Source organism: Lissotriton vulgaris, unplaced genomic scaffold (assembly GCF_964263255.1).
Source record: "Lissotriton vulgaris unplaced genomic scaffold, aLisVul1.2 SCAFFOLD_679, whole genome shotgun sequence".
Classification (NCBI taxonomy): domain Eukaryota; kingdom Metazoa; phylum Chordata; class Amphibia; order Caudata; family Salamandridae; genus Lissotriton; species Lissotriton vulgaris.
In genome coordinates, this window is record NW_028250454.1 from 625,907 (window position 1) to 649,118 (window position 23,212).

Below are 23,212 nucleotides of genomic sequence, written 5' to 3' on the forward strand. Positions count from 1 at the left end.
ACCTCCGGCAGCAGATCCTTCTCCTCCCTCGCCGCCAAGACTTGGAACACCCTCCCTACCCACATACGGCAGACCCAAGACCTACTCGCCTTCAGAAGACTCCTCAAGACCTGGCTCTTCGAACAGTAGCAGCACCCCCCAGCGCCTTGAGACCCTAACGGGTAAGTAGCGCGCTTTATATGTACTGTGATTGATTGATTGATTCCCTTGTCCTCAACAGACTATCTCCAGTGGGGCTGCTCGCTCCTGTAGCGAGGATTGTAAAACAAATAATATGCCCCCAAGAGATGCGGAAAAACAAACAGGTTCCGTGGAGCGGGCCCTGATAGCGCACTTTATAATATGTCAGTACTGGCCGCATATCGCAAGGGACCCCCGACAGTCACTGGGCAGCCCGCGGATCGGGGACCAAAAGCGGCTTCACAGGTAAACCCCCCTTAGTGCTACGAGTCCTGATTAGGGCATCAGCGTACCTGGAGAAAGCCTTCACAATGCCAGATGGGGGTGCTGAGACGGGAGGGCCACTGCGCCCACAACCCCCAGCCTTCACTGAGCAGCTGCTAGGACCTCGGACGGCTCCTGGGTAGTGCAGAAGTCAGGCCCCGGCTGAGGACATGCTTCCCTCTCTCTCGCTGTTGGTGACCTGCTGGGCGGGGCGCGACGAGCACCAGCTTCTCCTGATGACGAGCCCCTTGTTGCTAGGTGACGCCTCACATCTTCCTGCGTTCAGCACAGCTTCTTCTGGTGATGAGCCCCTCACTGCTAGGTGACGCCTTACAACTTCCTGCTTTCAGTGCGGCTTCTTCTCCAGACTCGGGCCGTGGCGGTGAAACATCCATGCAGTGCTTTGGCAGTCACGCTGTTAGCCCACATAATGGTCACAAATGCAGCAGCGCTGCTTGAAGGTACATGCCCCTCATACCTCGGCGATCATGCTGCTGCCCCCACGAGGGTCACGGTCTGGGCAGTGCTGAGCACAGGTACACACCTTCAGTACTTTGGAGCTGTGGACAAGCACGGCCCCCGGTAAACACGACAGCTCCACAGGGGTCAATAGTGGTGGGCAGGCTTTCACGAAGGGGTCCAGACACAAGCAACTGCAGGGTAAATATGATCCTTTGAAACTTTTTATATCCCTTGGTTTCAGCAACAGGAGGCCAGCTCTCCTCAGGTCCTTGGAGACTTGCTCTTCTTTCAGGACACAGCACACAGCAAAGTCCTTCTTGCAAGCAGAGGGGATGCAGCACACAGCAAAGTCCCTTGTCCTCTCCTTAGTAGAAACAGCAAACTGCAGGCCGTCCCCAGACACACAGCAAGGGCAGTTCTTCTCCTTAGTCTCTTCAGCTGATCTTCTTTGGCAGAGGTTCCTTTTGATCACAAAGTAGTCTGATTTACAGGGGTTTCAGCTCTTACATTTACACCCCCAAAGTCATTGTTCTTTATGTGTAACGGGGTCCTAGACCCAAGTCCAAACCAGTTCTGGGTGAACTCTGCCAGTGCACAACTCCTTCCTTTGTGAAGATGGGCCAGGGTCTTCAGATTCAACACAGGAAGTGGAACCAATCTTATGTGGAAGGCAGGCACAGCCCTAGTCAGAGACAGATACTACTTCTCTCACCACTCCAAATGCAGATTGGCCTATTCAGCTCAGGCTGACTCACCCAGAATCCTGGAGCCACCCCAGCCTGTGTCACTCCAAAGCCAACAGTCAATCCATAACCAGACAGAGGCACAAGGTTGAACAAGAAAATAGCTACATTCTAAAAGTGCCATTTTCAAACACAGAATTTAAAAACCACCTTTACGAAAAAGATGTGCTATTAAATTCTGAGTTCAGGGATACCAGACTCCAATTTTCTATCTCACTCCTATGGGAAGATATGGAGGTCAGCATGTTACAGAGCATTTCCCATTCGGTCATATGGGCAAGTTAGCCTTACAATAGTAAAAAAAGAAATTGGCAATATTTCACTATCAAAACATGGTACACACATCAGTACATGTCCTACCTTTCACATACACTGCACCCTGCCCAGGGGGCGTACCTTGGGGCTACTATAGGGGTGTGATATGAGCATAGATAAGGGAAGGGTATGGCCTGGCAAGTGGGTGCACTTGTCAGGACAACATGGCAGTTAGAAAACTGCATGCAGGCACTGCAGTGGCAGGCCTGAGACCTCTTTTTAGGGCTACTCATGTGGGTGCCACAATCAGTGCTAGAGGCCCACTAGTAGGATTTGATTTACCAGCCCTGGAACACTCAGTGCAATTTACTAGGGACCTAATGGTAAAACAAATATACCAACCATGTGTAGTGTAGTTCCTATATTCCCAATAGGCTCTGCGCATTGGAATAATATATCCTATAGGACTTATGTCGACTAGGTCTCTATCGAATATATTAGACTTAATTGTGAGTGCCAGCTAGCTCAGAGGTCACTAGAAACGTTCTCGAGTTCACAAGAAGGGATTTAGTTTCTGACAACAGCATAAACATGACAACTTTGTTTCCCCAAGATAAAACTTATCTTCAGAGTTGTGGAAACAATAGATAGATATTTTACTCTGTTATTCGTGCATGCTTCGTTTCACCAGAGGTGCAGAGAAATAGAGAGACGGGGGTTTTCAATAAAAGTATTTATTGAACAGTCTTCTTTCTCAAGCAAAATAAATTAACTGCTACAATCGTAATACTGGTTGCAAAATATAATGCATACAGTAAAAAGAGTAGAATAAAATAATATTGTAAGAGTATTGTAAGGTTCCTAGACCATAGATAAATACATACGTAAATAACAAAGGCAAAAAAGTACTCAACTGGTGCTTCTAAAATACGCCTACCCCGATGTACCTAACCTAGGTCGAGTACGAGGGAAGAAGTGAGGTGTAGCATAAATGTAGTATTATTTGCCAAGAATCTATGCAAGATTTATCTATGGGTCTAATCAGCTCCATACCTTGGTTTTAGAATGAAGAAGGTCAGGCTCAGGACTCTATTTCCTAACAACCCGCAAGGGTAGCTTGGAAACACTGGAGCTGGATTTCTCAGCAGGAGAAAAGACAGCGTCTTTCTCAGTGCATCAGCTGGAGGGTTGGCTTCCTTCGGCACTTGTAGTAGCAGGGTGCGTCGGGCAAGTAGATAGTCGAACTGCTCCAAACCACTGTGTGTTTGCTATGGCAAGTGTAGGCATATTTATACCTAGAAGGTACCAAGATTGACATAAAGGTGGACATAATAAGGTCATCAAAGAGTCTCAGTTCTTTGAAAACTCAATGAGTTCTTGGACAAGTCAGTATTCGAGAAAAGGGGAAGTCCCAAGCTGCTGAAGCCAAGTTTTCCAAGAAATCGTTGTGGATTTTTAGAACTAGTGGAAGTAGCCCTGCCGTATTTGGACTGCATGAGCTATATCTAAATATGGTTATGATTTCTATGCCTATATAAGGAAATGGTGATTTATACCTATATAAAGGCATGAATCGGGAAAATTACAATAGGGTCCTAAAATGTTATACAACACATTAGTTACCAATCACAATAACAATTTAAACAGAGAGCATATGCACTTTAGCACTGATCAGCAGTGGTAAAGTGCCCATAGTCCTAAAGCCAACAACCACCGGTTAGGAAAAAATGGAAGGAAGAAGCAAAATGTTTGGGGCTAACCCTTCAAAAAGGGCCATTTCCAACATGCTGGTTATATACAAAAAATCCTCCTTTTGCCGTGTTGATATTGTGTATTCTATTGTGATAGCTCTGTTGCCTAATGGACAATAACAAAGAACAACATTTGCACACTGAACTTTTTCTCTTGGACTAAATGTTCAAGGTGTTGTGATAGTGTGCATACGAAGCAATGTAGTTTCAGAGAATATTATCCTGTACAGACATGCAAGCAAATGTATGTCAAATATCATTAACTTTATGGAGAGAAGGCAACTTAACAACATGAGCATGTTAAATGCAGTGTCTATACAGGCTTAATGTAACAATGTGACAACACATACATTGGCATACCCAGGCATACATCGATGCATAGACTGATAAACCCAGGCATACACCAAAGCAGACGCTGATATACACAGGCGAACACTAATTATTCAAATAACTTACTTAGGCACACTCTGACACAAACACTGAAACACCCAGCTATACTCCAATTTAGACACTGACACACCAAGGCATGCATCAAAACAGACACTGACACATGCAACCAAACACAAAATCATTCAATGAAGAGCCCAGGCTTACACTGATGCATTCACTGACACACCCAGGCTTACAACGATGCATACAATTACACACCCAGGCATAAACCAGTACAGACACTGGCACATGCAGGCATACACCAAAGCACAACACAAACTGACACAGCAAGCCAACAACTAGTGCATCCAATAACATACCCAGGCATACACTAACACTCCCACTCTCACAACAATACAGTCACTGACACATTAAAGTCAAAGAGTTAGCAGTTTGTTTGACCAGATGGTGGTTCTAACAAGAACCATTTTTTCCAAAAGGGCCTTTTAACTGCTTTTTTAATTGTTCTTCTTTTTTTAACACAAATGTAACAGGATAGTAAAAGGGTGAGGGTGGGGAAATGCAAAGAAGCAACTGGCTTCAGTCTTCAAAAACATTATGTGGTCACTGGAAGCAAAATAAACTAACAGTGTTGCTTCCTCACTGTATCCCAGAATGCACCCACAGAAGACATTTTTTAGTGACAAGCATGTGTCGTTTCACACAGTGAATAGCCATGTCATTCAATTCTTCAAAGGCAGCTGGCATTGAGATGACTGCAGCTGATGATGGTTCTCCCAAGGCTGCTGTAGAGGTCAACTGTCCTGCTGTACCTGCTTTCTCCTGCATCATCCGGCTGTAGTTTTTTAAGTGCTTCCACATGGAACTTGTCCCATGTGAATATGTCTTTGCAGTGCCTCTGGCTAACTGCTTGCCACAAATATTGCACTGCACATATTTTGCTGTTACCTCTTTTCTCCAGAAGGTAAACTAAAGTTCTTCAAGGCATCACTTTTTTTTGTTTGAGGTGGTTTCTTCCTCGTCATCAGGATGTAGAAGTTCATTCAGGATGGAAGATAGAGCTTCAAGCATCCTGTAAAAGCAGAGCACCACTGGTTTTCAATCCACCTGGAAAAGTCACTGGATAAGTAACTGGCTTGGGTGTTGTTTCCATGTGCCTGGGTGAGGTCTTCATATATCCAATCAAATCACAGGGACTGGGTGTAGTTTTGAGCGAATCAGGAGCACAGATTTACAAATCACAAAACTGGTCAAATGGATAACTTTGTTGAAAAACAGATATGAGGGGGTTTAAATATACCTCTAAATATGTTCACACTGATGTCATTAATGAAAATGGATCTGCAGATTTGGACTCACTGATTTATTCCGAACAAATGAGCAGAATTAAAAACCAAAGAGTAGTAGTTCATCTATGTGTATAGACTCTCAAAGGTATCACAGTACCCCAAAGTTGCTTTTTTAACAAAAAATGTATTTATTTAATTACATTAAAAAAGTCATATACTTCACATTTAGTACATATGTAATTTTTATGTTTTTAAATGAATATAAAGATTATTTATAAAAAAAATTCTATAGTTAAAAAAATAAAACTAAATTAAAAATAAAACTAAATTGTAATACTCTTATGGCCCCATTACAAAATCGGTTTGACAAGTGTCCAAACGGCGTAGTGTTGGAAACGGGACCGACGGACAAGAAGTCGGGGGTCCTGTTTACCAAATTAGGGTGCGTCAACCTTCACAGCTGTCAGAAAGTGTATCTTTCCTATTGCGGCTTGTGGGCTGCAGCACAAGCCGCAATAGGATAGATACACTTTTTTAAACATCTATGCTCTGTGAGGTGCCTGCCACAAAATGCATGGATGTGTGGTGCCCCCATGCCTCATAGTTGAGGCTATGGGAATATGGTCCAAACTACCCACAGTCTGTTTCTGACAGCCGATTTATGGTAGTGGGCAGGCGCAGCTGGTTCAGGTAAGGATGGAGGGGTAGGGTTTTATTTTTTTCTCCATATTCTGTCATCTGTCAACTTCCTCTCTGCCCCACTGCTTGTACCTGAACCTGCAGCGCTTGGGGGTCGGATCACCATAAAAAGGCTGTCCGAAATGTGCATTGTAATCCCCACAGCATTGTTTGAGCAGGCACCACCTCAATTTGAGGATTACGATCTACCCTCTTCCCCGATGGGCCACTTTGGCCTCTTGAGACAGAGCAGATTCTCCCCGCTGGCATCAGTCAGACCTCCCATATCATGAGATGGCGGTTGGACCAATGCCTCAGATGTCGAGCGGAATGCCACGATGAGCTGTCAAATGGCCTTCTGCCTGACATCATAATTGGGACCTTAGTATTAAAAAGTTAACCCTACAAATTAGCTAAAAAAAGGAAAAGGAGGAAAGACATAAAACTTTATTAATGGAATTTCAAAAACATAGGAAATTCATTGAAACAATTAAAGGTTACAAGGAAGATATAGTTAGGAAATAGAATTAAAAGAAGCGTAGAAATTAACTGAACATATGGAAGGTTACAGGGACATTATAATTAGGCTCAGATTTCACACACACAAAACCATAGAAACTCAGCAGTTTTAGTTATCTGAGCTAACTAAAATATACGCCCCCAATGTACTGCTTATTTCTATTTAATTTATTTATTTTGACATTTTTGTATAACGTGAACAAGACCCTTGCGGGAATCGGGCACATGCAGGTGATTGACAGATACATCTGAATACGATGAGTTATGCAAATACATTACTGGTAACTGTTAGCGACTAGCACATATCAACAAGAGTTTATAAGAAAGTTCAGGTGAATCTGGACAAGAAAATCGATTTCACTTCTTTTTTTAAGAAAGCAGTGGGTGGATTAAGTCTTGTTTCTGAGGGCAAGGCATTCCAAATCCTGGGGTTCATTCCTGAGAAGGTACAATAGTAAGTTTTGTTTCTTAGAGAAATGTTGTGGTTTAAGTAGAAGATTATAAGAACTCCTAGTAGTTCTGTTTCCACCCGATAGTGCTACTTTCTCCAAAAGGTATCTCAGGGTTTTTTGGTGCAACGCCTTGTGTGTCATACAGGCGATCTTCGAATGGATTCTGGCCTCAAAAGGTAACCAGTTGAGGGCACGAAGGTCAGGGGAAATGTGGCAGTTTCTTCTGGAGCCTATGATGAGCCTAGCGGCTGTATTGATTGAGGCTCTTAGCACACCCATTGTTGAACTGGGAAGGCCGCAGAGAGCAACACTCCCATAGTCCACTCTGGGAAATACTAGAGTTTAAACTGCCTGTTTAAAGTCATTCGCGGGTATGAAGGGTTTCAGTTTTCTCGGGGTGTTCAACTGAAAATTGGCTCCTTTAGTTACAGCGCTAATGTGTTTCTGCATATTTAGTTTATTATCCAGAGTTATTCCTAGGGATTTTGCGGAATCAGTGATGAGAGGTTGACCATCAAGTGCAGTTAGGTGCTGCATCCACTCCCGGATCATGTCTGTTTGTTTGGTTTTTTGGAGTGTTGAGTTAAGGGACTTGGGCCCCGATGTAGGTAAAATTGATTTACCGATTTTAAATTACCGAATTTTACCGATTCGGTAATTTAAAATCGGTAAATCAATGGGTCCGATATGTAGGTATTCCAGATGTGCTGGAATACCGAATCGGATGAATTCGGTATTTACCGATTCGGTAAATACCGAATCGGTAATGCCCATTCATTCCTATGGGCTTTGAAGCCCATAGGAATGAATGGACATTACCGATTCGGTATTTACCGAATCGGTAAATACCGAATTTCTCAAGGGTGCAGGGGGTGTCACTTTGACACCCTCTGGCACCCCCAAAACAGGCACGGGTGCCATGTGGCAGGCATACCTGCCCTAAGGGCAGGTCTGCCTGTCACATGGCATAGGTGTGCATGCACACATGTGCATGCACACCGGAATCGTTATTTTACCATCAAATAGGATTTGATGGTAAAATACCGATTCGTTAAGGCTCCTGGGACTCTGAAGAGTCCCACCTACATATGGGTGGCTCCGAATCGGTAAAATTACCGAATCGGTATTTTACCGAATCGGTAACTTTACCGAATCGGTAAAGTTACCGATTCTGTATTTTACAGAATCGGTAACTTTACCGAATCGGTAAAGTTACCGATTCTGTATTTTACAGAATCGGTAACTTTACCGATTCGGTAAAGTTACCGATTCGGTAAAATAGTGCACCTACATGTCAAATCATGTATACCGATCGGTAACGGCCGAAAATACCGATTTTCGGCCGTTACCGACCGACCTACATCGGGCCCTTGATGTCTTCAAGAGAGTGGACCTTAATGTAGACTTGTGTGTTGTCGGCGTACATGTGATATTAGATGTTTGAGGAGTCGAGAAGCTCAGTGAATGGTGGCATAAACAGATTGAAGAGTGTTGGGGAGAGGGAGGGTCCCTGGGGTACTCCCAAGGTGACTGGGGCGGGGTTATATAAAGATTGGTTGAGCTTGAAACTTTGCGTTCTGTCTTGGAGGAAGGAAGTGAACCAGTTTAACAGTGTTCCAGATAAACCCATTCTATGTTTCAAGAGGTTTAGTAGGTTGCTGTGTTTTACTGTATCGAAGGCTGAGGATAAGTCAAGTAGGATTAACAAACAGGCTTTATTTTTGCTTAAACTTATTTTTTAGACATAAGACATGATATTTAGTTCATTCATAAATTCAAATTAATATACATTTTCACCATGTCGACATCTCCTTTTTATCATTTTCACCCTGTCCCGCCCCCAGAAGAGGGAATGCCACAGAGAAGGAAGGAAAAAAAACAAAAATTAGACATAACAACAAAAGAGGAAAGAAAAAAACCTATAGGAACATCAAAATACTAATGCACCCGAAATAAAAAGAGGAAAAAAATACATTAATCCTCAATTCTCAGCCAGAATCCAATTATTCAGAGGTTCCCAAATGCGTTCTCCCTCTCTCCGAGCCCTAGGACCGCATTTCTAATATACCAGCATTTCCCACTTGCTCACGTTAACCAATTTTGGCAGCCATTCATGTACGGGGGGTAGAGTCCAACCAAATAGTAGCAATTCAGAGTCGTAAAATTGCCATAGTTATAAGGAAAAATGTACGTTCAGATTCAGTCAAATTCTGATCTACTACACCCAACATTATAGCTAGAGGGGTCAAAGGAACCCTTTGCTCTAACGTTTGCGCTAGATATTGTTCGATCTTATTTAAACAGTGCAACAGAAAAGAACAAGATGCGACCATATGAATACCATCAACAGCATATTCCCCACACCTGGGACAATCAACCCCGACGGTACCCCCCCATTGTTGAATACAATGTGGAGTAAGGTAGAGGTTAAACCAGGTCTTATAACACTGGACCTGGAGGTTTGCTGAAATCGATGCTGTTTGACTTTAGCCTAAAGATTCCTTGCAGGTCCTCTGTCCAGCGTTTAGTCCAGTCTGCCACCGACCAAAATGTTTAGCAAGATCATCAGTACGAGTCTCATTTAATAACTTATACATTTTGGAAATAGTTGGTTGCCCCATTTTTATTACATCAATAGGCGGAATTTGAGACCAATTAGTCGTTTTTCTAGAAAAAAAATCTCTTCTCTGTAGAAACTTAAAAAAATGCCTATTACTAACTCCAAACCTTTGTTTTATACATTCAAATGTCAGCAGGCCAGCTACCGAAACTATATCTCCAATTACCGTTACCCCATGTAAAACCCATTCTCTAAAATATGCATCATGAAAAATATCAGGCAAAAGGGTGTTCCGAACCAAAGGAGAATAAATATGAAGCCGTCCTATGCTACACATTTTCCGAATCCTAGGCCAAATTTTAAAAGCCCCCAAAAACACCGTGAACCTAACCCGTTTGAAATAGGCAAAATCGATATGTCTAAATAATAACCCTCTCGCCTCTTCTCCCAAAATTAAATGGTAAATTGAAATATCTGTACATTCTAACTCTTGAAAATCTAATAGTTCCGCGATGTGCCTAACTGTGATTGCCCAATAATAAATCTGAAAATTAGGTACAGACCATCCCCCCCTCTCTCTAGGTAATGTCATTTTTTCATGGCCCGTCTTGCCCGTTTCCATGCCCATAAAAACCAGGAGATGATCCGCTCCATTTTCATTAACCAAATTTGCTCAAATAATAAAGGAATAGCTCTTAAATAATATAATATTTTAGGCAAGAATATAATTTTGACCACATTATATCGGCCCATTAGTGTAAATTGGAGATTATTCATTCGACGGGCATCAACTTCAATTTTATCTAATAATGGATTTAAATTAATCAGTATTATCTCGTCTGGATTGGCACAGATCTCTACCCCCAGATATTTCGCATGATGCAACACCCGAGAATCAGCTAAAACAATGTTATCATTGTTTATGATTTGAGTCTTGGCCTCATTTAGCAAATATCCGGAGTTTGCACCGAACTGTGACTTAAGAATCTGAATCTCTTGTAATGCCACCTGAGGAGAATTAGTTAAAATAGATAAATCGTCCTCATATCCAAGAACGTTGGTGTCACCCCCCTTTGCACAAATTGGACGTATCAAATTATTAAAGAAAATTTTTTTATTTAAAAGGATCTATATAAATAGCAAATAATAAAGGGGAGCAGGGACAACCCAGCCTTGTGCCCCTCAAGATGTTAATTATACCAGACTGTATTCCCATAACAGAGATCTGGGCTTTGGGTTGAATATACATACTCATTATTGCACCTATGAATTTATCCCCCAGCCCGTAGTGTTTCATACTTGCCCATAAAAAAGGCCAGGAGACCCTATCAAAGGCTTTTTCTGCATCCAGTAGGATTAAAGCCATAGGGTCTCCTGAAACCTTAGTAAAATCAATCAGAGCTATTGTGCGCCGAATGTGATCTATTGTTTCCCATCCGGGAACAAACCCATGCTGTTGAGGGGCAACCAGCTTTTGAATCGCACCAGAGAGCCTATTTGCTAGTATCTTGGTGTATATCTTTATATCACTATTTATAAGTGTGAGGGGTCGATAGGACCCTGTATCTGAAGGTTCCTTCCCCTTCTTTAGAAATGTAACAATTCGAGCACTCCTCCACGATTCAGGAGGCCAATCTCCTATCTGGATCTTCCAAAACATTTCAATCATATTGGTGACAACTGAGAACGAAAACATTTATAAAATTCCCCTGGTAGGAAATCAGGCCTACGGCTTTGCCAGACGGAAGGGATTCAATAGCTAGTAAAATTTCCTCCATTCCTATGTCGATATCTAACATATTCCTCTCCTCAGTAGATAAAGCTTCTCTCAAGTATTCCAGAATTTCCTCCTGTATTACCTCATTTTCCTGGATGTCATCTTTATACAATTTTTGATAAAATTTCTGAAATGCGGCAGCAATAGCATCTTCCTCACATACAAGACCAACATCAGGATTGTAGATATTATTTATCTGCATTACAGATTCTCCGTCCCTAGTTCTAGAGGCAAGTAGGTGTCCAGCTCTTTCACTATTTTCATACATCTTTGGCCTCCAAGCCATATATTTACTAGCCGCCTTACTTAGGGATATTTCTATTATTGCTGCTTTAGCTAGAATAATCTGAGTTTGAGCGGAATCACTATCCTCTTCCTGAGCAAATGCTCGGGCCAGATTGGCCTCGGCCTTCTCTAATTTAAAATATAACTTAACTAATGCTGCATTTTCCTTTTTTTGACTCTCCCAGCCAAAACGAGTAGTTTCGCCCCTTATCCCGGCCTTTAATGTATCCCAGTCATTTTGTGTCCCTGTACTGCCCAGATTTTCCTCCAGAAATCTACTAATCCAAATAGCTATAAGCTCTACATACGTGCTATCCCTTAGCAAACCCCGATTAAACGTCCATACAACTGGTTTATCCCTACTACATTGGACACTTATCTCGAGTACAAGCGGATTATGGTCCGACATCACTCTAGGATATCGGATGATATTAGATTTGGCAGCAAGTGAGGAAGAGATAAGAAAATAATCTAATCTAGAACACATTTTATTTGGGGCAGAATAATAAGTAAATCCAGAGTCCTTAATTCTGAAAAATGCCCAGGCGTCAATTAGCCCATGCAGGTTCATCATATACCGTAAGGCCTTATATACCCTGGGTTTACGTCCTGAATATGTTACTCTAGTTTGATTCATCAGGTCACATTCAATATTAATATTAAGGTCACCACAAATTATTAATGGCGATAGCCAGCCAAGCAGCTCCATACTCAGCTTTTGATAAATTTCTGGATCATCCAACACAGGCCCATATATTTAGCATAAAGTTAACTCTTTATTTAAAAATTTGCCATGCACAATTACCCAGCGCCCTTATAGATCTACAACTGTCCGAAAGATATTTACCTTCCCACATCTTGCCAAAATGGTGACCCCTTTAGTCTTGGCTTCTAATTTGGTCCATGAAACTAATTGATACCCATATATTTGTGTCGACTGGCCTCAATATGGGTTTCTTGATAACATATTATATCCGCCTGCAGAAACTTAAGATCTTCTCTAACTCGCCTACGCTTATTGGGATCATTAAAGCCACATATATTAATAGATGCTATTCGTAGAGCTATAATATAGAAAACTTCCTTCTAACTTTAAACCTGTCAGTCTTGAGTAAAGCACTAATCCAGCTCCCTCGAAACATACATTCAAATCTTCCTTCCCTCTGTGCATCCCCTCTCCCCCTTCTCCAACCCTTCCCCCAGAAACACCCACCCCCCAAGCGCCCCCCACCCACAAAACAGACAATAGGGGTCCATGGACCCTTGTGATGCCTCCCGCTCCCCAAATGTCAGTGGTCATCCCCTGTCTGTAACACGGCAAACCATGAGATTAAAAGAGACATGTTACACCCACTGAATAGAAAAAAGAGATTGAAGAAGGTGGGGAGAGAAAATAAAGGAGATGAATATACAGCTCCTATAGAACCTATAGAGCATGTAGAGCCTTCACCATGGTACGTATAACCTCAATGTCCTCTATGCTTAAATCCAAAGTTAACCATCAGGCAGTTCATTCAAGTAAATCTCGGCTTGTATTTCAGAGAGAAACACCCGTGTTTTGCCTCTATAGATAACCTTTAACCTTGCGGGGTTCATTAAATAAACCTTGCATCCCTTCTTTTGAATAGTGTATGGAGTCGGTACAGAACGGGAATATCGTCGTAAAAATATCGACTAACATAAATATCGCTGCAAAAATATCTACAGGAAGAAATATCGATGACAAAAATATAGTCTGACCAGAATATCGACAGACAGGTGAGTAATATCGATAACATTAATATAGTTGTAATAAATATCGTTTACAAAAACATAGTTTACAAAAATATCGTTTTTTAAATAATTATAAGTAATGTAGTGTTTTTAATGAGTATTTGTTGTCAAAGTAGTATTTTTTGTAGTATTTTATTAGTTAATAATGTATTTTATGTTTAATTTAGTATTAATAGTTCCGTAGCGGGTTGTGGGTTTATAGGGGAGTAGGGTGGGAAGTAATTTAAATATAATAAAATAATAGATTAATTAATGTTTTAAATGAATATAAATAGTGTAATAAATAATAGTTAATTTTTCAATTAGTTAATTGATTAATAATTATGTAATTAATTATGTTAATTGTTTAATTAATTTTAGGTGTCTGTACTGGAATTTTTTAGTGAAAATGTAGTAAATTAATTACATTTTAATTGAATAATTATTTAATTAATGATTAATTAAATAAAAATAAAGATTTGGTATTTTTAAATGACTAAATACATTTAGTAATTTTTACACCTACACTATCCAACGCTTTCCCTACTGTTGCACCTTCTGGAGTGGGAATAGTAATTTTTACCCCTACGCTATCCAACGCTTTCCCTACTGTTGCACCCTCTGGAGTGGGAATAGTAATTTTTACCCCTACGCTATCCAACGCTTTCCCTACTGTTGCACCCTCTGGAGTGGGAACAGTCATTTTTACCCCTACGCTATCCAACGCTTTCCCTACTGTTGCACCCTCTGGAGTGGGAATAGTAATTTTTACCCCTACGCTATCCAACGCTTTCCCTACTGTTGCACTCTCTGGAGTGGGAATAGTAATTTTTACCCCTACGCTATCAAACGCTTTCCCTACTGTTGCATCCTCTGGAGTGGGAATAGTAATTTTTACCCCTACGCTATCCAACGCTTTCCCTACTGTTGCACCCTCTGGAGTGGGAAAAGTAATTTTTACCCCTACGCTATCCAACGCTTTCCCTACTGTTGCACCCTCTGGAGTGGGAATAGTCATTTTTACCCCTACGCTATCCAACGCTTTCCCTACTGTTGCTCCCTCTGGAGTGGGAATAGTAATTTTTACCCCTACGCTATCCAACGCTTTCCCTACTGTTGCACCCTCTGGAGTGGGAATAGGTTTTTTTACTCCTACGCTATCCAACGCTTTCCCTACTGTTGCACCCTCTGGAGTGGGAATAGTAATTTTGACCCCTACGCTATCCAACGCTTTCCCTACTGTTGCACCCTCTGGAGTGGGAATAGTAATTTTTACCCCTACGCTATCCAACGCTTTCCCTACTGTTGCACCCTCTGGAGTGGGAATAGTAATTTTTACACCTACACTATCAAATTTTTTAACTATTAATATATTGTATATTTTAATTATATGTATGTATTATTGTTGTTATATAAAGTAATGTGTTAAATATATGTATATGTACACATTTATTAAGTTTATAATGAAAAAGTGTAGTTAATTTATTTTAAATAGTTAAAAAATAAAAGTAATGTAATGTATTTTGTTAATAGCACTTATATTTATTTATTATTTAATGTAATTTTAATTAATTTAAAAAGTCGATATTTTTTACATCTATATTTACTATAACGATATTTTTGAGTAGATATTTATGTACTTACCTGTTTAAGTATAGGGTGTCAATATTTTTGTAAACGATATTTTTACAACTATATTTATGTCAACTATATTTTAGTAATCGATATTTCAACACCCTACCTATGGAGTCGCCACCTGTTACATCACAAAAATCATAGCGTACAAAAAACAAATGCCCCTCTGCACTTCTCTTAGCGTCCGGACGGGCTTTTTCAAAAATTGCTTGCCTTAACAAAAAATTACCCCAAAAAATTAATATAGCCCTTGGTTTGGCTTCAGTGCCTGCGTTCTTTTTTAACATAAAAGGGAACCGATGTACTCTTTGTATTTCTGTTTCCCAGCACCAATGAGTCAGCTCCGGGAATGCGGACTTAAATAATTATCAGCCCAAAGCCTCTAATATGCTGCCCTCCGCATTCTCTTCAACGCCTAGCAGTCTTAAATTATTCCTGCGTAAGCGATTCTCGGAGGCTTCCAATTTACACATTATGTCAGTTAGCTTATCAACGTTGGCAGTAGTCTTCGTTCCGCACACTGTAATCCATCCTCGAGCCCGACAATCCGCTCTTCCAGGGCAGTCGTTCTGGCAATAACCTCCGCACAAGCCTTTGTATTCTTGCGAATAGCCCCTTGGATCTTCATAGTGGCCAACTGGGCTCTTTTATGTTTTTGCCTAACTTCGCTTTGGATGGACTTCCACATAGCATAAATCACTGAATTAGGGTGGGATGCATCCGCTGCCCCTCCCTGTTCTTCCTGAGCCTGCAAACCATCTGCACCGGCCAAAGAGGTGGTAGCATGTAAATGATCACTGTCCGATGCCCTAAATCCTTGTTTGAAGGTCTTTCTTCCTTTGACATGCCGGGGGGTAACCTTCCTTAATATATCCCCAGTGTTAGGAGGACTCCCACTTTCATCTCCTGATATTATGTCCCCTTCAGCAGAGTCAGCTGAATCCGTAGTAGTCTCAGAATCTTCAGGGACTGAGAAAAAACGATCTCCCTCCTGAGCCTCATGAGAGTAACCCCCTACTGGTCCTGAGTGTAGTTTACATCCAGAGGGAGTTGAAAACTTAGAGGTTTCATTCTGTTCAGTCTCAAGGTTATGTACTAAGCTCTCCTTGATGTTAAGAACTCCTTGATTTTCTCCAGGCTCAGCGACATCAAACCTCAATGGTTGAAGACACAAATTATCACCAGTGCTCTGCTGCGTTTCTCTATCCAATTTTAAAGTTCCCGTATCACTCGTATCATGTAATGAGCCTTTTATCCCTTCTGTAAGAGCTTGTGCTTCCTTCGTTTTTTCCATCACAGACTTCTCACCATTTTTAACGATTTCCACTTCTCCTACACCCCCAGCCGCTGCTTTTACATTTTGGGGCTGATTTTTGATCACAGGCCCCTTCCCAGAAAACATCTCAGGGATTATTGCTGTTTTTCCGCGTCTGACGCCGGGCACGGTTAATGTCTGAATCCCCACACTTTTTTTTACCGTCCTCGCTCCTGTTTTCTGGTAGCAGTGTCTTCTCCATGGTTTTCCCCTTAATTATGCCCTTCTTAAGACTCACCGGTAGTGCCTTGGGGCCGGTTCTCTCAACTCTGCCAGTTTTTTCTATTTCTGAACTCGGCGTCGGCGGTGACACTCCTTTCCGAGAAGCAGCCGGCATTTCCTCCATAGCACCGACAGAAGCCTTCCCATTCCAGTTCTTATGTGGCGGCATGTAAACAGCAGATTTGCCGACCGCGGCTGCTTCCTGCTTCAGGTCCTTCGGAGACCACACCTTCCACAGGTGCGCCTGACTCCGTAGAATAGTCGCTGCAACCCGAGACGCCCGCACGAAAATGCTGAGATTCCGCCGAGATAACAACATATATCTCTCCAGGTGACAACACAGCCCAATGGTAGTTCCCTTCTCCAACCTAATCTCACACTTTCCTCTCTCCGTTTCTGCACCGTTATACTCCCGAAAACACCTTGATTCTGCCAAGACCAGACAGGGGAGACGCTCACTCGGATCAAGCGGTCGTCATCTTGCCCCCGCAAAAAACGCCCAAACAGGCTATATTTTGATCCAGTATTTGTATAACATCATCTATAATGTGGGTCGTGGCTGTTTCGGAACTATGCCCAGATTGAAAGCCAGATTGGTCTTCAGATGCATGTGGACAGATTTTTCGAGCAGTGTGGCCAGGGTCGAGATGTTGGATATTGGGCGATAGTTATTCAGGTCTGACGGGATGCTGATACTTTCTTTAGGATAGGCGATACCTGACCCACTTTGAGGATGTCTAAGATGGTTTCTTGCAAAAGAGAGGTGTTTGTAATCCTGGTCCATTGTGGCACTAGCTGTGGCATGAAGGTCTTTAAGTGGGTTGCTGGGAGAGGATCTGTGTAATGAATGGAGGGATTCAAAGCCATGAGCGTGTTTAAGATAGTTTCTTCGATCTAGAAGTTGAAGGTGGTCCAGGAGGCGTTGTTCTTGAGGTCGAGCTTTGTAGAGCAGTTAGGCGGGGTCACTGGTGTGGTTAGCGGAGTGTTAATGTGTGGGTGGGTGTGGGATATTAGGTTGTTTAGTAGGTCTGTCTTTAAATTTTCAGTCTTTGTTGGGAAAAAGGCGGCAAGCTCCTCACAATTGGGGAGTGTTTCTGGATTAGCTTGGGGGGAGTGGGAGACACCCTTAGATTGAGCTTTGATTATTTCTAATAGTTTTTTGGGGCGATTCTCAGCTTGGTCTAATTGTTTACATATGAAGTCAGCTTTTGAACGTCTAATCTTTCTGTAATAGGAGTTTCTGGTGCTTCTTAGTGTTGTGCTCTTATCTAGGACCCTAATTCGATATTCCCGATTTATGCCCTTGTGAGGTTATAATCAATAATGTCCTGACAAAGGCATAAGAATCAGATTCATTTTCAGTAATAGCCCATGCAATCCAAAGCACAGCACGGCTACTCCCATCGACTCCTAGAAAGCACAACGCATTCTTTAAACAAACCAAGCCTCCAGTAGCCCGGGAAAACCCCCCCTGCTTTTGTTTTGATTTGAACAAGAACTCCTGAAGTCCTGCAAGAACTGTTAGTTCTTGGTGACGTCTTATGTCCAACCTTACGTCAAACCCGGCACCTTTCAGGTATAAAATACCAACAGTTGCCTTAAGCAAACACACAGTGGTTTGGAGCAGAGCGGCCATCTACTTGCCCGAGAGCCCAGCTGATGCGAGTGCCCGCGGAAGCCGCCCCTCCAGTTTGACGCACTGAAAGAGACGCTGTCTTTTTCTCCAGCCGAGAAAATCCAGCTCCGGTGTTTCCAGCCTACCCTTGCAGGTTGCTGGGATATCGAGTCCTGAGGAAAGAGATACCAGACCTCCCACATTCTATTACCAAGGTACGGAGCTGACTAAACCCTTAGGAGAAATCTTGATGCAGATTCTTGGCAAAATTATCTTAACCAACTTAACTTAACATCGCTACTTACTTGTCCCTTCCCACGTATTAGGCTTAGGTCAGGCTCACCGGGGTAGGCGTAGTTAGAAGCACCAGTTGAGCCTTTTAGTCAATATATTTCTGTATGTATATATTTTATCCATTTAAAATTATCATATTGCTAAGAAACCGTATCAATGCTTTTACAGTATTATTTCATAATACTACTTTTACTGTATGCACTTTACTTTACTTTAAGTATTGCAATTGTGGCAATTCATTTCTCTTGCATGAGAAGGAAGACTTCTCAATAAATAACATCTTTTATTGAAAACGCCCGTGTCTCTATTTCTCTGCATTCTGGTGAAACTAAGTATGCACTGCTGACTGAGTGAAATATCTGTTTATTGTTTTCACACAACTCTAGAGATATACTCTTATTCTGAGGGAGCAAAGTTGTCATGTTTATGCGGTTGTCGGAAACTGAATCCCTTCTTGTCTGAGCCAGGGGAGCTTGTCATTCCCTATTTCATTCAAGAAAGTTTCCAGTGACCTCTGAGCTAGCTGGCGCAAACCTAAATTAAGTTTAACATAGTCAGTAGAGACCTAGATGACCTCAGTCCTACGTCTACACTGTTGTTTATGTTATTCCAATGCGCAGAGCCTATTGGGAAAATAGGAACTACACTACATGGCGTCCAACGTTTGGTAAGGCGATAATCTAGCGCAAGACAATAGAGTAACTCAGTCGTGCTTTTTCATACAGAACCCTTTTCCCGTAAAAACTCCAATAGACGTCTGGAGTGGGTGAAAGGTTAATATCCGCCGGAACTTAGTAGGATGAGAATCCTATGTATTAGTTTCTGGTTTTGATCAACGTTGAAGGATACAGTGTTCCAAAATATTGTGCACCTAATCTTTGTTTCCTTGAAACTCGATCTGCAACAGAAAACTTCCAGTCAGTTAAAATGACAGAAAGTGACGAAGAAAGGAAGCGATTAAGAATAGCAACTCAACTCTTAGAGGAAGACACAAGTCTTCATGAAACCGAACCAAATGCTGTACTCATTCCGGTCAATATAAGAAGAACTATAACTCTAAAATTTATAGAAAATGGCCTGACACCGCGAGGTGGTACAGTCATATTTGTGATAGAGGCACACGAATATCGGCAGACAGAGATATTATATTCATGGATACACTTTCCAGCAGCACACGCTACGACAAAAGACTTCCACTATTACAAAATAGAGGAACCTCCAGATGAATACACTCCTTTCGAGGAGATTGAAATTCCAATAAAATACCAAGAGCACCTGCTCTGGTTTAAAGGCGCCCTAAAACATAATAATCACATCACTAGGCTCGGTCCACTAGGTAGACCAGGAGAAACGGGGCCGGTCCTATGCAACCATGCAACACACCCAGACTACGAAATAATGTTAAGCGAACAACTCCTAGTTAAACTAAAAGAATTAACAAAGGCATATATAGAATTAGTTCAATTGGCAAGGGATGATATAAAGAACCTCCAGAAACTGAGGGAAACAGATATAGCAGCCCAACCTTTGGAACTTGCCAGAATTATGGAAAAATCTTATGAAGAGCTAGGAAGAGATAGTTTGGGTGGGAAACCGATAAAACCCTAATTAACTGAAAATCCTAAAAAAACATCTATTAAAAATAATTTAAAAAATACCAAAAAAGAGTTGGGAAGGTAATAAACAAACCATTCCCAGGGAAAAACGTTTCCAGTCCAGAGGAAGGTCTCCTCAGCGTAGAGAGAGATCTCCAGGCCGAGAATACCAGTCTCCCCAAAGGGAACCCTCTGAAAAAAGATACAACCTTAGAGATAGGGATAAAATAAGAAAACCAGACAGATATCAAGATGTTGATACACGTCCCTCTAGATAATTCTCACTGAATCCTTCTCGATCTTCCTCGCAGAAATCGGAAAGAAGAGGACGGTCAGAACACAGAGAAGAGCACGCCAAGTCCAAAGACAAGGAACCTGCTCATCAAAGTAAAAAATTACAATTTTCCAGAAAGAAGGTAGCAAGTATTAAGATTAAACATGCTGAGGATACTGAGGACACAGCTGAAAAACGGAGAGTGGGCACCGACAATGCTAGACAGCGGAGCAGAAGTGACCATAGCTCACAAGACCCTGATGAATCTTCTGGAGACAGTGGACACGAATGAATACATTCAAGTGGAAACTGCAGACACACAAGTTAGTGTGCCCCATAAGCTAAATGAAATAACATTACGTATAGAGGGAGATAAAACCAGGAAAATAAAAAGTCTCTTTTGGGAAAAACTTTCAAAAGGCTATGACATTCTTTTAGCTGAGAAAGACTGCCCACCAGAGTTTGTCAGAGAGTGCCCTCATGGCAAAGAAATGATTATGCCTGCCTTCTCGAATCATATCCCGATTCATAAAAAATACACATATGCAAGAAAATGGGCAGTAGCCCAAGCTCCTGCTTTGTACAAAAATCATGTAGGATGGGATGAGGACTCACCTCACCACAAGATCCAGTTAAAAAATCAGCCCACTGCACAAAGGCAGTACCCAGTTAAACAAGAGGCTAAAAAACAAGTCAGGGAAATCTTAGATCAACTTGAGTACCAAGGGGTGATCGAAACATGCACCTCTCAAATGAACAATCCTTTGTTTCCTGTCTCCAAGCCAGACGATTCGTATCGTCTAGTTTTGGACTACAGACACCTAAACTCCTGTTGTAAAACATTTGCAGTACAAAACTCACATAGTGCAGCACTAATGAATAACATTGTGCGCAAGAAATACAAAACAACATTAGACATCTCTAATGGATTCTTCTGTCAAAACATTGCTCCAGAAAGCAGGTATTTGACTGCTTTCTCAATATTTGGGTCGCAAAAACAATTGTGCCGACTCCCACAGGGATTCAAGAATAGCCCGGGATTATTCTCAGCAAGGGTAACAGAGTTACTACAAATATATGATGATGAAGCATTATCATATGTCGATGACATCTATCTCACAGATGATGACTTGGAGACTCACTTAAAAAGGGTGATCACCATAATACTTGGACTCGCCTCAGAGGGCTACAAATTCAACTTTAAAAAGTCACGAATTGCCCATCTAACTGTCCTATTTTTAGGTTATGAATTATCAAGTGAAGGCAAAAGCCTGGCAGACAATTTCTTAGAGAAATGTGCTGTACTCCAAGCACCAAAAACGCTGAAGAATTTACAATCACTACTAGGTTTCCTGAATCTCGGAAGAACATACATTCTAAATTATGCTGAGAGAGTTAGACCTCTCTATGAATTAATAAGACCAGATTTCAAACAAACCAATTGGACTCAGAAACACACAGAAATTTTGAGATCACTACAAACAGACGTGTTAACTAAAACAAATTGCAAACACGTGAAAACTCACGCAATCTTGTAATCCGAGTCATCCCAGGAAGATGCGGATTCACATACCTGACCTCTAATGTGGAAGAAACGGTACCTCTAGCTTACAAATCACATTTGTACACTGAAGCTGAAATGAAATTCAGCTCCACAGAGAAAATTCTAACTACGGTCAGAACTGCTGTAGCTAAAGAAAGAGCCCTTGCCCAAGGCAGAAGAATATCTGTTTTTTCAGCAGAATCAGCCCTTGAGGCGTTAACAAGTCCTCGTAACCTGGTTAAAGGAGTATTAGATCCAGAATGGATAGAATGGGAAACTTCTTTTTCTACAGAAGATGTTAAATACTATTTTGACCCAAAACTGAAAAAACTAGATGATCTAGTATATGAACGCGAATATCCTCTGCCAGCTGAAATTCTGCCTCTAGAAAAATATACCTGCGTAATCTATATGGACAGATTCGCAAAACACTATGATGTAGAAAATAAATCCTATGATGCAGCGTGCGTGATTGTTAAAGGTCGCTGGCGCTCTGGTAAATTCAAACCAATGATTACCAAAACAGAATCACTCAGGAAATGTTCAGCTCAGCGAGCTGAAATAAGAACCTTAAAGATGGCGCTTGAAAATGCTGATCGCGAATTCCCCACACTAATAGTGTGCGATTCGTATTTCTGCGTCAAATCCTATAACAGTGACATGCAGACATGGATCAAAAACGGTTACAAAGATGACACGGGTGCTACAATAAAGCATAAAATGCTTTGGGAACAAGTAGTTCTTTTTCAGAAAGAACTACAAAAGACTCACGTGATACACACACTGAGTCATCAACGTGATGGCGTTCACGTTGCAGGGAATTCATTGGCTGATGAAGCCTCGAAGGCAGCTGTGCAAACAGCTTCCGTAGCTGCTATCACCCGGTCAAAAACAAAAATAGACAGCGACATACTACAAGTTGTCAGTGCGTCAGTAAAAAAAGACAGAAAAACACTCCCAAAAGGCTTTCCAGAAAAGTACTCATACATAACTGATGCGAACAATGTTCCATTTGCTCGACTCCCTGGAGTGGGGGATAGAACGATTCCAAACATTGAACACAGACAGCGGCACACAAAGGGTTAGAATCGGCACATGCTGGTATTTCCACCACAACATCATTATTAAAACAGAGATATTGGTGGCCGGGTATTAGGAAGCAAACTAAGACCTATGTTCTAGAATGGAAAATATGCCAAAGAATGAAAGTTTCAACAGTAAATAGACCAGCACAGACGCCCCTTCTAATCTCAGATAAACCATTAGCATGTGTTTACCTGGACCACTGTGGTCCCTTAAAAAGGGATACAAAAGGGGGGTAGTGATGGACGGAGCATCCGAATCAATCAAACACTCACACCC

At 41.6% G+C, this 23,212-nt stretch overlaps 1 protein-coding gene across 1 annotated transcript in view; it reads left to right on the forward strand.

Annotated features, from left to right (window-relative positions):
* The window catches only part of LOC147663260 (uncharacterized), a 46,315-nt gene extending 41,429 nt beyond the window's left edge, over window positions 1-4,886 (forward strand). Inside the window, exon 3 of the mRNA XM_086950581.1 lies at window positions 4,782-4,886. Coding sequence (XP_086806707.1) covers window positions 4,782-4,886 — 105 coding nt within the window. The remainder of the gene's footprint in view (window positions 1-4,781) is intronic.
* The last annotated feature ends 18,326 nt before the right edge of the window (window positions 4,887-23,212 follow it).